Genomic DNA, 15286 nt, shown 5'->3' with positions numbered 1-15286 from the left:
AGCGTGAATCCGAGGGGAAAGAGAATGGAGGGACGTCAACCTCTCGCTTGAACTCATCTTCACCGCGATATTTCTTGACGCATCTCTGTTGAACCGAGGAGATTATCATCAGTGTGAATTATACTGAAAGGCCGGGTTATGTAAGAAATGATTTACTCTTTTACTGAAATAAGCGGAGGCCTCGGGTCAATTCGGGTCAATCCAGTCTTCAAGATTCATTTATTATTCAATTCCCCGCACAATCACCGGGAATTGGGTAATGGTATTAATAGAGAGATTTGGGGTTATAATAATTCGATGACGGGAGCCGCAGATGTACTGGCCATCTCCAACGGGACCCGCGGACCACGTGTATGTTGTCTCGAATTCTCATGAATAATTCATGAATCGGCCGGTTGGTTGTGGAGTTGGTGGCCGCGGTCAGCAATGTCAATTGAATAAGTTACTCGGGGAGAACGAGTGGGCGGCTGGAACGCGATGTATCAGGCCACTACCGAAATCCTTGGGAATTATCCGTTAATTAACAGCGATTGGGATTGGGGGTGCAATGTTACAGGAGAGAAATGTTGGATAAATTTCCCTAGAAAAATGTGGCAAATTTTACTGTGTAAAAGGTAATCGTGGAGCGAAATTTAATTCAGTGAAAAAATACCTGTTTGTGGAGGATATTTTACGATTCGTTCGGTAAAAAAAACATCTATGGATTCAAAAATTATCCTCCAATATAGTAAAATTTCCCACTGCGGTAGAGTATTTCTTTTCATGCACTCATCTGAAGGTCATGGGTTTGAGGCCATTGGACAGGTGGATTCAAGGTATGAAATTGCAACTATTCTGAGTATCAGGAGAATTTTTCAGTCATGATTACAATAATATTGAAATCTACTCATCACTAGTTTTGTATTTCAAGAAAATTTATTGGGTATGAGATGTCAATTAGGGAGGTTATGACAACCTGAGAATAGAGACGCCACCGCAAGGTGGCGCAGTAGCCGAATACGAACACCCACAACTCTCCATCTGTATCTCTACGTTTAGAAGAAGAGGCGTAACTCGGGGGAATGATTCAATGAGGTCTATCTTGGAATTCCAATTTAAATGGACCTAACTTAATTTTGTGGTTTAATACGATCTTATTCAGTTCCTTCCGTAAAAAAACACTATACAGAGAAAAGTTAGATAAAAATCCCCTAGAAAATAGTGGCAAATTTTACTGTACGAACGGTCATCGTGGAGCGAAATGTAATTCAGTGAAAAAATACCTGTTTGTGGAGAATATTTTAGGATTTTATCGGTTAATCCTTCAGAACTCGCGCTACAAGCGCCGCGCCGCCTTTTTCAAATTTTCGCTTGCCTCTTGCAAAATTGAGCTTTCAAAAAATTGAAAAAATTAGAATGCCTAGCTTGAATCATTTAGAATGGATTAGCAAGGTTCTTATCCGCTGAAAATCCATCAAGGCTACGAAAAATAATAAATTGTTGAGGCTCATACGCAAAAGCGGCGCTGTGCCGCCCAGCGCGAGTAACGAAGGATGTAAAATTTTCAATTCCGCTGTTGCTGTTTCCCGCTCGCCGCACGCTCGGCGCGTACCTATGAACGTGACAACGCTGCGTTACTGAAAGCACGGGCGGCGCAGCGCTCACCACGCGAGTAACGAAGGTCGGTGGCTGAGCGCAAGTTCTGAAGGGTTAAAAAACACATCTATGGGTGCAAAAATTATTCTCCTGTATAGTAAAATTTCCCACACTGCTAGGGTATTTTTTTTCACTGCACCCATCTGAAGGTCATAGGTTTGAGACCATTGGACAGGTAGATTCAAGGTATGAAATTGCAACTATTCTGAGTGTCAGGAGAATTTTTCAGTCTTGATTACAATAATATTGAAATCTACTCATCGCTAGTTTTGTGTTTCAAGAAAATTTATTGGGTATGAGATGTCAATTAGGGAGGTTATGACAACCTCAGTATAGAGACGCCACCGCAAGGTGGCGCAGTAGTCGAATACAAACACCAACGGCTCTCCATTTGTATCTCTGCGTTTAGAAGACGAGGCATAACTCAGGGGAATGATTCAAAGTGATTTATCTTGGAATTCCAATTTAAATGGATTTAACTTAATTTTGTGGTTTAACAAGGGTCTTATTCAGTTCCTTCCGCAAGAAAACACTACATGAAGAGAAAAGTTGGATAAAAATTACAAAGTAGTTAGAAGCAGAAAATTGTGATAATTCAATTAATAGAAAGTTTAAGAATGTATTCACTGACATTTTTCTGATTTATATTAATTTTTATTGGATAATTGAACTGAAATTGTAAGTTTTCAGTAATTTTCCCATAAAATTTTGAATTTTCAATGACGAAGATTCTTAAAATGTCGGCGAAATTATAATGTGATAAAAGTGTTTTAGAAATGAAGAAGAAACTTCGAATGAATATACTCATGTCCCAACACCTTCCGCAGCTTCAATCATCAAATTTGATAATTAAATTACGTGAGAAGAACTTCAAAATATCCATTGATAATCAAGTTGTATCCGAACGATAAAACGAGCTGAATTTTCTCAATTTTCCCTGATTTTCACTGGATAATTTAACTAAAATACATAATTTTCATCAATTTTTTCATAATTTCCTGATAAATTCAATGGAATTTGTGATTGTTCAATGAAAAAATTCCCTAAAATTTCAATACAAATATCAATCATTTAAAATTCTCGTGATTTGACCCAGAAAATGTATATTAAAATTTTCAATCTTCACTTTATTTCCGCTTAAAACTCCCAAAAAACTCATTTGAGTTGGAACCCAAGTTTTTTAGAAGCTCATGATCCGTTGGTGGTGATATGAAGCCCGCGTTATCACCCGATGTTATCAGAATATGGCCCCAGGGGAATAGAGAAAGAGTGAGAGATAACTCCACGAATTCTTTCAACGCTTTAGTTTTTGGTGTGGTACATCGAGAAGATTCCCCTTCTCGCGTGAAGAATTAATTATCGACAGGACGTATTTAACAATGTATCGATGTATTTTCATGAATCGTTTACAACTACTATTCAAAATTCAATTCCTTTCAAATACGCAACAACTCGGAATGCCAGAATTACTGCGAAACCACTCATTGTTCTGTACTATTGTTATATAGACCAAACCACGCGTCTCGTGATCAACGATCTGTCCACAAACATCGTGTCACTCGGATTCCTTCATGGCGATCTATTGTTGACTCTTTCACTCAACCTGAACTCACTCCAAGTCATTGCGAGGAGTTGCATCATCCTATCTTTCATCGTTATGCCACGATTTGCTGCGTGTGATTCAGCGAAGTTAATGAATCATTACTGAATATTTAATGATATTTCCTGTTAATATTGCACTGCCCTCGTGACAATTAAGGGGAGACTACTATGAGTTTTACAAGTCGTGAATTATTGGAGTGGCACTTTTCATACGTTGAAAAGCGTCTATATAGATTTGAAAACGAATAATTAGTGCAAAACAAATTTTTTTTATTGTTCATTTGCCCGAAAACGCTTAAAATTCCAAAAACAGCCCAGGGCCTCCAATCTTTGAACTACGAAGGATTTTTTTTGTTCAAAATCTTCGGACAAATATGCGGAATAACAATTACGAGCTATTTTTTTTTAATTCGCCTGTTACATGGCTAAATTTTATTTTTTAAAAATTTTTTCCACAAATAGAGAATGTTTTTATATGAAACTGGATCGTAATTGTTGTTCCACACATTTTTCCGGAAATTTTGAAAAAAAAAATTCTTGTAGCTCAAAAATTGGAGGCCCTGGTCTGTTTTGAGCATTTTATGTGTTTTCGGGCAAACGAACAATAGAAAAAAAATTTTTTGCAATCATTATTCGTTTTCAGATCTATATAATCGATCTTCAACGTATGAAAAGTCTCACTCCAATAACCCACAACTTTTAAAACTCATAGTAGTCTTCCCTTAAAGAGAACCATCTGACGTTTTACTCCTGCAGGAATTTAAGGATATCCAAGTATCTTTTATAGTTTGGTACTGACCACATTGTAGATTCAACCATTTTCAATCGTCAAATTTGTCAATTACGTTGCGTGAGAAAAATTTGAAAGAAATCATGAATATTCAGCGTCATTAAAATTACATTTTGCATAGAATCATCTTGTTTTTCATATTCATTGTTTATGAATCCTTTTTTAAAAAATCCAGTGTAAGGTTTTTTGATGCCTCCATTGCGTTATTTTAGCAATGCCATAATATAATATTACTACATTACTATATATATTATATATCCTATATATATTATACTATACTATGGCCCGGTTGCACCAGCTTCGGGTAACGAAAACGTCAGATAAGAAAAAAAGTAAATTTGGATATTCGATGGATTATTTTACTCGGGAGAGTATCTCAAATTTATCCCAGGAACAAAAAATAAAATTTAGCCGGGCAAGAATATTATAAACATTATCTATGAAAAAAATGCCGACAATCGTAAGAAAAACCTGTTTTCTAGGAATTTACCGTCCGCTCTCGTCGTTTCTAGTCCGTTTTCTGATGATAACGTGTTCACATTAACTCGAAGATAACTTGAAGACACAATCCTCACATCCGGAAAGGCTTCGCAAAATTCCAAAATAAATAAAAGCTGTGAATCATCCAGCATTACTGCTGATCAATCCTCCGCGATATCTTGAGTCACCAATAATGCGCGTCTGGCCAAGCGGCGACTCGCAAATTTTCAACCTGACGATTGCAGATTCACGCCGCCAGGAATCTGATTACTCCGCTAAATTATATCCCCAATGTTTGTCATCAAATTAGTAATGACAATATTATTATTTGTTGCAGTACTGGTTGGGTCACGTCACGTAGTGACTTTCATGCTGTTCTTGGGGATGGCCAATGCCTATGTGATGAGGACTAATATGTCAGTGGCTATAGTTGCGATGGTCAATCACACGGCGATCAATGAGGAGCATGACGTTGTGGTCAATGAGTGCGGAACTAATCCTAATGACACGGAGGATGCACATGATCCGGTAATTATAACACACTTGATTTTGATTCGGGGTCTTTTACCCCTTTATTAATAGTTTTTTGAACGAATGTTTTGAAAAGAGGACCAAAGGGTTTTAATTTAAAACATTATTTGTCCCTGTGCGGGGGAGTGATGACTAATTTTCCGAGGATTACACGTATGAAGAACATTAGTAGAAAAATTGAATGCTTTTTATAAGAAATTTGGTTGAACTTCTATTGGAATTCTACAAAAATTCTATTGAAATATTCTAGTCAGTTTAGGCTTTCGAATGGAAGCTTTGTAATCGCTGAAATTTAAGTTTCCAATTTTTTGCGTTCCATTTTTTTAGAAATTTTCTCAAAAGGGATGAATCGAATTTCATGAATTTTTTCATGAATATAGACTTTAATAAGCTCTATTCACTGACACCAACTAATATTCAATTTTTCATACAGATTCAAAAAACTGATATTTCCAAAAATTGATTTTTCACCGATGACTCAAAAAATTGACATCAAAATGGAATTAGTCATGGCTCAAAAAATTGATAACAATACCCTCTTGATTCTATCAGAATATGATGGGGGTCGCAGAATTCGTTGATGAGTTACGGCACATTGTTTATGCGTTTTGGAAGAGAAAATCGGTTTTTTCATGATTACTGAAAGAATCATCAGTAATAGCAATTAAATAAGGGCTTGAAAAGTCTATTTCAATGGCTTCTTAATCAAGTTTGAAAAATGGTGAGAACAGCATCATTGCTTATCTAAATCTTTATCTCTATTAAACTCCGGTAGCAGTCTATTATGTTGAATACCTATTCATATTGATTCATTGTCCCGACTAACTTCTGACAGAACCTGGATTAAACTCTGGCTAAATCCTGAATAAACCCTGGTTAAATCCCGGCTATACACTGATTAAACCTTGATTGAACCTTGATTAAACCCGGACTGAAAACGAATTTGAGTCTTGAGAGGGTCTGAATGTAGAATTATTTGCCAGAACCAAATAATACGCAAAATTTTGATGACATTTCAATTGATGATAGTACTATGACATGAAAAAATAGAAGAAGAGAATAGTGAAATAAGAATTTCAAAACGAGAACCCATTCAGAAGCAAATTGCTAATTTATTAGCAATAATAGCTATACCCATTTATTAAAAAAAATGAAATTATCCCCTTGTTTCGCTAATATTCATTTTTCTATCCAACTCATTTTGTTGGGATTTTTTCTGTAAGAATTCTTGTGCATAATTTTCCCAAGTTTCTTTTCTTGGAGTTTATTATGAGCTGCGATAATTGATTTCGAATTAAATCATGTTACGTAATACTTGAAACCATGAAAATCGGTCCAATCATCGTTGTAATCACGTGAAATCAACGTCGTTTCAAAATTACGCTGTCCCTGAATTATGAAGTGAATACCCCTTCCATTTTTCTGAAGCAATCTTCTCTCAGTGTTCCGAGATATCTCGTATTTACAAAGCTGCAGCACTTCCCAGCTGTTCCAATATTAATTAATATCATCAACAACAAAATCCAAAAGAATTGATTGATTCGTCAATTGCAGTCTGCCGATGGTGAATACGAATGGAACTCAACGAAACAAGGCTACCTCCTCAGCTCATTCTTCTACGGCTACGTACTCACACAGATACCATTCGGTATACTTGCCAAACGATATGGATCCAAGTACTTCCTCGGTGTTGGTATGCTGATAAATTCACTGTTTGGACTGCTTGTACCGATATCCGCAAAGTGGGGATTTGGTTGGCTAGTTCTTGTCCGATTTATCCAGGGTCTGGGAGAGGTAAGTACAGGCATTCGACAAATATGACAAGAGCAATCACCCGTGAGAATTGGTGAGAAATCGGGAGGGGTCCTGTATGTATGTGAATTCAATTGGGTGGGAATTGTTCTTCTTATCGACTGAATTTCCGCAAGACTAAGTACAAAGTAGAGATCCTAAAAAATTGCTGATTGTAGATTTTGAGTATTTTTGAAGTAGTAGTGCTATTAATTCTAGTCAGTGTCCAGTAGAGTTGAAAGGAAATTATCAATTTTAGGTTGAATGGGGAAATGTGGGAAGCAGTGGAAAGAACATTTGTTTCAATCACTGGCATTATCAAAAATATTTGTTTTCCATATTTGCATATTCCCTCAGTCAACATCAGTGGAGACAAGGGGAAACAATCACAAATTTACCGAGAACATACCTGTGGTTGACAACTCTATCCATCTTTGCGTGGGCCCCCTAACGTCGATCTAATTTCTTTCATATTGAAACCGATATTTAGACGATAAATGGTAGAATAGTATATTTCGATACGATTGGGATTATATCACTCGCCTTCAGCTCGTGCTATAAATCTCTCACGAGCCCAAAAACACTTTTCCCGCGAGTATCGAACACTATTTTTCATCACAATGTGTGGGAAGTGGGGTATTGTGCACGCGGAGTCACAATAAATGTCACTTTACACACAGCGTGATGAAAAAGTATAGAATATAGTCGAGAATTCAAATCGACACTTCCTAGTGAACTAAGGGCATTTCATTTTTGTTTTTAAAACAAGGGTATCTCAGAATTCCCTATAAAACTCATTTATCTCAATTTTCCGGGTAAAACTAATGTAATTCAGACGAAATAAAAAAAGACTTATCTCAGTAACTCTGATTAAATACTGTGCAACTGGTACTCATTTAATATGTATAATTCCCAGAGAATTCAGCAATTATTTTATTTTATTCCCATTCCTCAAACTTCACGATACCCCCATACAACTCAAATTCATGCAACTGTCGCAAGCATGAAAACGTAAGTGTTTGAGAATTAATTCCATGTGGCATGTGCCGATCACGATGTCGAAACAGATATCTTCGATACCTTCGAATTATTCCGATCCTACGAGACGCAGTTATGCACGTAAGTCCTGGCAACTCTCACTCTCTCAATTTCTTTTTCCTGTATTCGTATTTTTATTCCAAGTCATAGAATTGCAAAAATGTCCGTTCCAAAACTTCACTACACTCGTTTCAGGAGATGATTTCAATTTTCCTATTGATGAATTCTGGATTGATGATCTACCCACTCAGTTCTCCCGTTGAATCCTTGATGCGATCATTCCACTCGTCCCTCCCATTCATTTCATTAATTCTCTGGCATGAATCTCTTAACATATTATAAATTCACAATATGTCGACTAAATCGGTTAAACACTATTTAATCAGCGTTCACGGAATAATTTTTTCTGATTTCGTTTGAGTTAGACGAGTTTTCCCCGGAAAATTCAGATAGATTAATTTCATAGGGAATTCTGAGATGCCCTTGTTTTATTCGGAAGTGTCGATATGAGACTTCTCTATATAGTACCTCTCTATAAGATACCTCGAGCGCCGAGCGCTCGAGGCCTACCCCCACTCTCGACACTTTTATCATTATGTGGGCTCCTTATAAGATACCTATGGCCTCGATCATTTTTCAACGGGAAAAGAACGATTATATTATTCCATAAAAATTTTAATGTTCAATGACGAAATTTCTTGAAATTTCATTGGACACGCATGAAAAAATTTAATATAAAAATCTAGCGAATTCGCTGGACAATTCTGTTGGATTTCTATTGAACTTCTGATTACGTTTTCTCCGATTCTCTTGAAATATTCAATAGGACATATTCTATAGAAAAATTCTACTGAGATATTTTCTACAGCATTTTCTCGCTTCAAAATTTTCAATTTTTTTCCATTCTATTTTCCTCTTTTTTCATCAAAGAATTATCCAAAAAAACTTAGGAAATTCGAGCCGAAGAAATTCTATAGAAAAATATCTCAATAGAATAAATTCCATGAAAAACTCGAATTCTATTGACTTTTTCTATATAATATTTTTACTTTAACATTTCAATAAAATCAGTCTCAAACTAATAGAAAGTTCACCGAAAACCCAATAGAATTATCTAGCGAATGCGCTAGGTTTTTCTATTAAATTTTAAATTAATTAAGAAATTTTTTCCTACGTGGAATCATAAAGTGACAAAAATTCCCAAGAAGTTTAATTTTTTACTCCATAACTAAACCTTCTTCCAATATAAATTCATCCTACAATGTAACTAATGTTGATAATATTTCCTCAAGTCCAGAAATTCCCAGTCCCCTAAAAATCATAAGATGGATCGAGTTGTCAACGTTTTCGGTAGAATTATTATCACCCCTCGAGCAACAAATGAAGTAAACATTAGACAGTTGTTTAGAAAAAAAAAGAAATTGTTAAAAATGTCATAGTCGAGTGTGAACGCTTTTTTTGATTGTTCGGGTGTATTTCCTCCCCCTAGGAATGGATTATCCCTATTGCAGGGTCCAATCGTGCCTTGCACGCACGCTATGCTGGCAAAGTGGATACCACCGAATGAGAGGAGTAGGATGGGCGCCTTCGTTTACGCTGGTAAGCTTCAATAAATGAGACACCAAAAAATGACAAATTTTTCAGTTAAAACCACGCGATCCTCTCTCGTCTCGAGTCTTCCCCTACTACCTACCAATCTTCCAATCTGCACACGCACACACACATTCGAGTCATCGCGGGCCCACCGGATTATGGATTATGGAAATCTCTGGGACTGGATCATTTTTCGAAAAACAATTTTTTTTTTTAAATATTTTTGAGTCGATACCAGAGAGATTAATTGGCCTTTGTCAGAGACTAATCACACGTTTTCTTGTTTTTCTTTTTTTTTATTGGTATTCATAGGCGCACAGTTTGGAACTGTTATTTCGATGCCTCTGAGTGGGCTACTGTCCAAGTATGGGTTCGCTGGTGGCTGGCCGTCAATTTTCTATGTCTTCGGGGCCGTCGGCACTATTTGGTGCGTTGCTTTTCTCATCTGGGTGCATGAGGATCCTGAGCAGCATCCCAAGATTTCGGAGGATGAGAAGAAGTATATTCTTAGTGCATTGTGGGGAAGTGCTGGATCGTCTGTAAGTTGTTGTGAATTTTTTATTATTGTGCCCTTTTATTACGCTTCCATTAATTGTTTATGATCATTCTCATTGCAAAAAGCAATACGACCGATGAAAATCATATGTCCCAATTTATCAGCTGTTAAGTTTTCATATTACAATAAATGATTTGCGCATGTTCTAATTCCTATCCTCACTGAATAAGATTTTAATCATAATTACAATTCAATTCCTTCTAAAACATACTTTAGAGTGTGAATTTCTGGAATTCAATGGTTGTTGATACTCTGGTAAAAGTGCGTGCCCACACTGTTATCAATTTTTAGTTTGTTCATACGGTAATTCAATTAATCAGTTGTTCATCTCATCAATATAATTCCGGGCTTAGAATATTGTCATCTCGTGTTTTCAGCACCAAATTAAAAATTAAAACTTCATTTGGAATATTGGGTCACTTGTTCTTTTTATTCATATCAGAAATTTTGTATTTGGATATTAATATTATCTGTTCAAAGTGAAAAAATCGATCATCATTTTCACTATATTGCATTCAGATTCTCCTATCCTTAACGTCAAAAATGTGAGATAATCTCATAATTCTAGCTAGTAATTCTAATCAACTTTGTTCGAAGAAAACCTTAGTAAACGCAATATTAAGAAAGTAGAATTATTCTGTTTGCCTCTGACCTAAATGATTTGGACAATTATGATTCGTTTATTCATGTTTCATAGAATGGTATTCAATTCTCTTTTGCTTGTTAGGTGGGCTTAATGAAAATTCGGCGCGAGACGATTGTCCTCATGAAATCCGTCTTACTTTCTCCATTCGTTCGAGATATCCGCCATGTTTTTTTATAAAGGATTTTATAATCTCTGTTGATAATTGGTTTTTACCGGATTTTTTGTATTACTGGATATGAAAATTGGACGGAAAATATCGAAGACATTGGTTTTATTCATGAAAATAACTCTAACTTTTCAATTTTGCATGATTTTTCCAGATAAAAGAACATCTGCGCATTTTATTTGATGAAAAAATTTCATGAAATAACTCCAAAATTTTAGGATCCAGCTTTTCACTGGGAATTGCAAATAAATAAATAAATATTTGCTGTATGGTTAAGGGAAAATGTTTGAAAATATGAGAGTCCTCTGTAATTTCATGACGTAATGTTATAATTTGGTAAACGGAATGGAATCGACGAGCGAAATTTTGAATTATTTTTTTTTTTCATCAATTAATTAAATAAGTTATTAGTAATTTTTAATTGGAATAATTCTGTTTTCCTGAAAACTTAACCATAAAAAATTTCCAGGAGTTTTCGAAGATGAATTCTTCCTTTTTATTGTGAATATCAATTGATTGCGAATTCAATTTGAATTTCTAGTCTCCGCCTGTCCCCTGGAAGTCGATCATGACTTCTCTTCCGTTCTGGGCTATTCTCATGGCCCACATGGGACAAAATTATGGATACGAAACACTGATGACAGAGCTACCCACGTTCATGAAGCAAATTCTGCACTTCAACATAAAATTGGTAAATTTATTTTTCTATACATGAAGAATAACAACATTCAATCCAACACAATTCCTTAAAATAATATGAAATGATGAATGATATACAATAGGAGAGAATGATGTGTAGGATGACCATTCAGAAGAATATTGCTAATTTATTAGCAAAAATAGTTATTCTATATCAAGACAAAATGAATTTTCCACTTGTCATTTAATAATGTTACTGTTTTATCTATTATTTAATCCCATTCTTTTATCATTTTATCTAATTATCTATTCAGAATGGAGTTGTGTCAGCTCTCCCCTACCTCGCCATGTGGATATTCTCGATGCTGATCTCTCACGTGGCAGATTGGATGATCTCCAGCGGAAGATTCAACCACGGAAAAACTAGAAAAATCATAAACAGCATCGGTCAGTACGGACCCGCACTTGCTCTCATTGCCGCCTCATACACCGGATGCGACAAATGGCTGACCGTTGGCCTACTCACGGTAGGTGTTGGCTTCAATGGTGGTATTTACTCGGGCTTCAAGGTCAACCATTTGGACATATCACCGAGATTCGCTGGAATCTTAATGTCGTTTACCAACTGTCTTGCCAATCTCGCCGGCCTTCTTGCACCAATCACTGCTGGATATATCATCGTTGGAACGGTAAATATTTTTCAAAATTATTTTTTTATTATTACGACACAGTATGTTCCATCCCTCAAAATTTCACAATTTTTTAAATTGTGTTTTTCATTTTTTTAATGTTTTTATATTTCTAATTATTTATTCTTAATTTTTAATTGTATACTTTGAAGAAACTAAATCCAGTAATTAATGGAATTTTCTTCGTTGAAACGAAGAAATTAACGAAGAATATTAAAAAACTGAAAATTCAAGATTTCCAGAGATTTATAATTATCAATTATGAGATAGAGAAGTAATCATACATTATTTCAAGGCTTGTAAGTTTTAGACTATTTTATAATATGTCATTTATCAATTGTGTGAAGCCAAAAATCACTCATGCAACTAATTGTTTTTTTCATTTTTGTTAAATTCTAAATAAACTTTACATTGCACGTCTGGTAAATCATTGTAAAAACTGGATAACTGCCAATGTCAAGAGTTATATTTGAAGATGATTTATGACATTTTCATACAAGACGGATTTTCAAAATGAATAAAATGAAACAAAATAATAAACTGGTCAACTCTTAATGAACATAAAAACTTATTATTTTATTACGTCATCTGTATTCATTTCTGCATTAATTATTAATAACAAAAAATGAATGAGTTGATTATGTCAATCAATAAGAGCTATTTTTAAAGATGATCTGTGGCATTTTCATATAACGGAAATTTTTTAAAATAATTTTAAAGAGTTGAACTCTTAATGAACAAAGAAATTCATCACTTCATTTTTTCATTCCCATTAATCACGGCATTAATGCCCCATAAACAAATAAATTACTCAATTGTGTCAATCGCATTTTAATGGCTATTTGTTTTGTTTCATCATCAGCCATCTCAAGCAAAATGGAGGATAGTTTTCATGATCTCGGCAGCTGTCTACATAGTCTGCGCCACATTCTACACAATATTCGGTTCAGGGGAGAGACAACCCTGGGACAATCCAGACAAGGACGAGGAAACTCAGAAGAAGCAGAACGACGTTGAGGCGAACAAAGCGATCAATGAGACACAGCATTGACCAATCGCACAACACAGTCAATCCTTGTTATAACCATTATCTAATGTACAATACTTGTACACGCAGGCTGTGTGCGATTGTGTCGGCAAACTTCTCTTTCTTCTAATTTTTTATCGAGAAAACCATTCATTCCCTCCCTACACTTTTTTCGTTTTTTCACGTGCGAAATATTTTGTAGAAAAACCTAGCGAATTCATTAAAAAATTCTATAAAATTTTCATTAGTTTTTGTATAATTTATTTGCGCATTTTTTTCCAATAGAAATGTTTAATAGAAAATAGAATTTCACTTCTAGACAAATTATTCTCTTGAGACATTCTTATAATTTTCAAATTCTTTTCTTCATTTTTTCAATGAAATGAGGAACAAAAATTGAGAAAATTCTTGCAGAAAAAGTTGTAAAGAAAAATGAAATTTCACTGCTTTTTCAATCAAATAAAATCGGCCAAAAACTGATAAAATTTTCAGTAGAATTTCAATAAAGTTCAATGAAATTCGCTGTTTTTTAATGAGATTTTTCAGTGCGTGTTCTCTTGCATCGTTGTATTCTCTTCCATCGTTCGTCTTCCTAAGTTACAAAAAAAACAAAATGTGCGAACGTCGATTTGACAGATTATTCTGTAGCCTGACTCAATGAGAGAGAATTCATAATCATTGATTGAATTGAGGAAATGATTGGAGAATTCACCAATTGTGTAAATATTGATATTCAGGGGGAAATCTCGTGCTCAAATCCCTTGGGCATTAGATAATTGAGATGATATGAGCACAATAGCACGAAAAATATGATAAATTCATGTTACAATCGACGTTTGAGGCAGCAGTATTAGAGTAGAACGCCGCACGTTCGCCAATCTTCGGTTACATTGTTTTGTTTTTTTTTACCATAAACTTCTGCCATTTTTGTATTGTTATATGATACACGATTTCGTGATGGGGTATCAGCGACATGATCACCTGACAACAATATGAAGTGGTTTTATAAATAATGTAGATATAAATTTTCATAGGATCGTAATAAGTTATAGACTAGATGGATTATTAAATGTAGTTATTTATACGAATGGATAAAAAATGCAAAGTTCATCATCTGTTGGTTAATAATCAGTTCAGTTATTGTACGATAGAATGCATTTTTTCACATTTTTTATCGTTTTTATCCGTTTTTCTTCTCTCCTCAATGAGCACAAACTGCTTACGATGATGACTAATACCTTTTTGATTTTGTCTTTTTTTATATTGTCATTTTTGTGATGACGTTGCCGAGTGTGGAATTGAACAAATTGAGTGAAACCTTTTTCATATGCAATTTTGCATAGATTGTTCTTCCGATATTTTGCCAAAATATTATTTATCATCAATTTGGAGGTGTCAGTGACTAACACGTTCGGCTCGACATCTAATACATATCAAGTTGTTTGTGGATTCAATTTAAAGAGAATAAATATATTAACAGAGTGGAAAAAGGGATATTATTGGATTTTTGATGAACTAATGATTTTGGAATTTGATGAATTCCAAATATTAAAAACAGAAAAGTCAGTAGTGTTCATTTTGCCCCATCTCCTGATGAAAGTTCGATTACGGACACGATGTCGGAACTAGTTCAGTAAAGTCGTGTCCTTATTTTTAATACGTAATGAATTAATGAAAAATGTAATTTCCGTTGGAACAAATTTGATGATCATTCTTGTGGATGGATAATAAAACTATTGAACTAAATTCAATACTGATTTTTGAAGGTAATATTAAAATCTGTATTTTCGCAATGGCCTGCCTCCAAATTCAACTATCTTTTTTACAAAAGGAAAGAAAAGTCATATTTATGAAATGATGTACATAGTTGATGAATTTAATGACCCCATACAATGTTGTAAAATTATATATTTTTATTGTTGGGATTAAACATATGTGATAATAGAATTTTCCGGTAAATAAAACCATACCATCTTTCAGACGAATATTGTTGTTTAGTTCTTTGTTTTTTTATGCATGTTATTACCTGCATGTGTTCCTTTTCTTCAATCGTTTTTACCATCCCTTTTCCTCTTCCCTCAATGAGCACAAACGGCTTACGAT

At 34.7% G+C, this 15286-nt stretch overlaps 1 protein-coding gene across 2 annotated transcripts in view; it reads left to right on the top strand.

Moving 5' to 3' along the window:
* Positions 1 to 13598, top strand: part of LOC107045185 (putative inorganic phosphate cotransporter) — a 55597-nt gene extending 41999 nt beyond the window's left edge. For both annotated transcript variants that reach the window (XM_015267358.1, XM_015267349.2), the window contains exons 2-8: positions 4845 to 5035; positions 6593 to 6832; positions 9379 to 9466; positions 9773 to 9999; positions 11370 to 11519; positions 11782 to 12156; positions 13019 to 13598. In XM_015267358.1, the coding sequence (XP_015122844.1) occupies positions 4845 to 5035; positions 6593 to 6832; positions 9379 to 9466; positions 9773 to 9999; positions 11370 to 11519; positions 11782 to 12156; positions 13019 to 13207 (1460 nt within the window). In that variant the 3' untranslated portion in view covers positions 13208 to 13598. The remainder of the gene's footprint in view (positions 1 to 4844; positions 5036 to 6592; positions 6833 to 9378; positions 9467 to 9772; positions 10000 to 11369; positions 11520 to 11781; positions 12157 to 13018) is intronic.
* The last annotated feature ends 1688 nt before the right edge of the window (positions 13599 to 15286 follow it).

The sequence above is a fragment of the Diachasma alloeum genome, unplaced genomic scaffold (assembly GCF_001412515.2).
Source record: "Diachasma alloeum isolate Michigan unplaced genomic scaffold, Dall2.0 Dall_scaffold_00180, whole genome shotgun sequence".
Lineage (NCBI taxonomy): Eukaryota > Metazoa > Arthropoda > Insecta > Hymenoptera > Braconidae > Diachasma > Diachasma alloeum.
The sequence above is the reverse complement of the archived record's forward strand: the minus strand, read 5'-3'. Positions and strand labels throughout refer to the sequence as shown.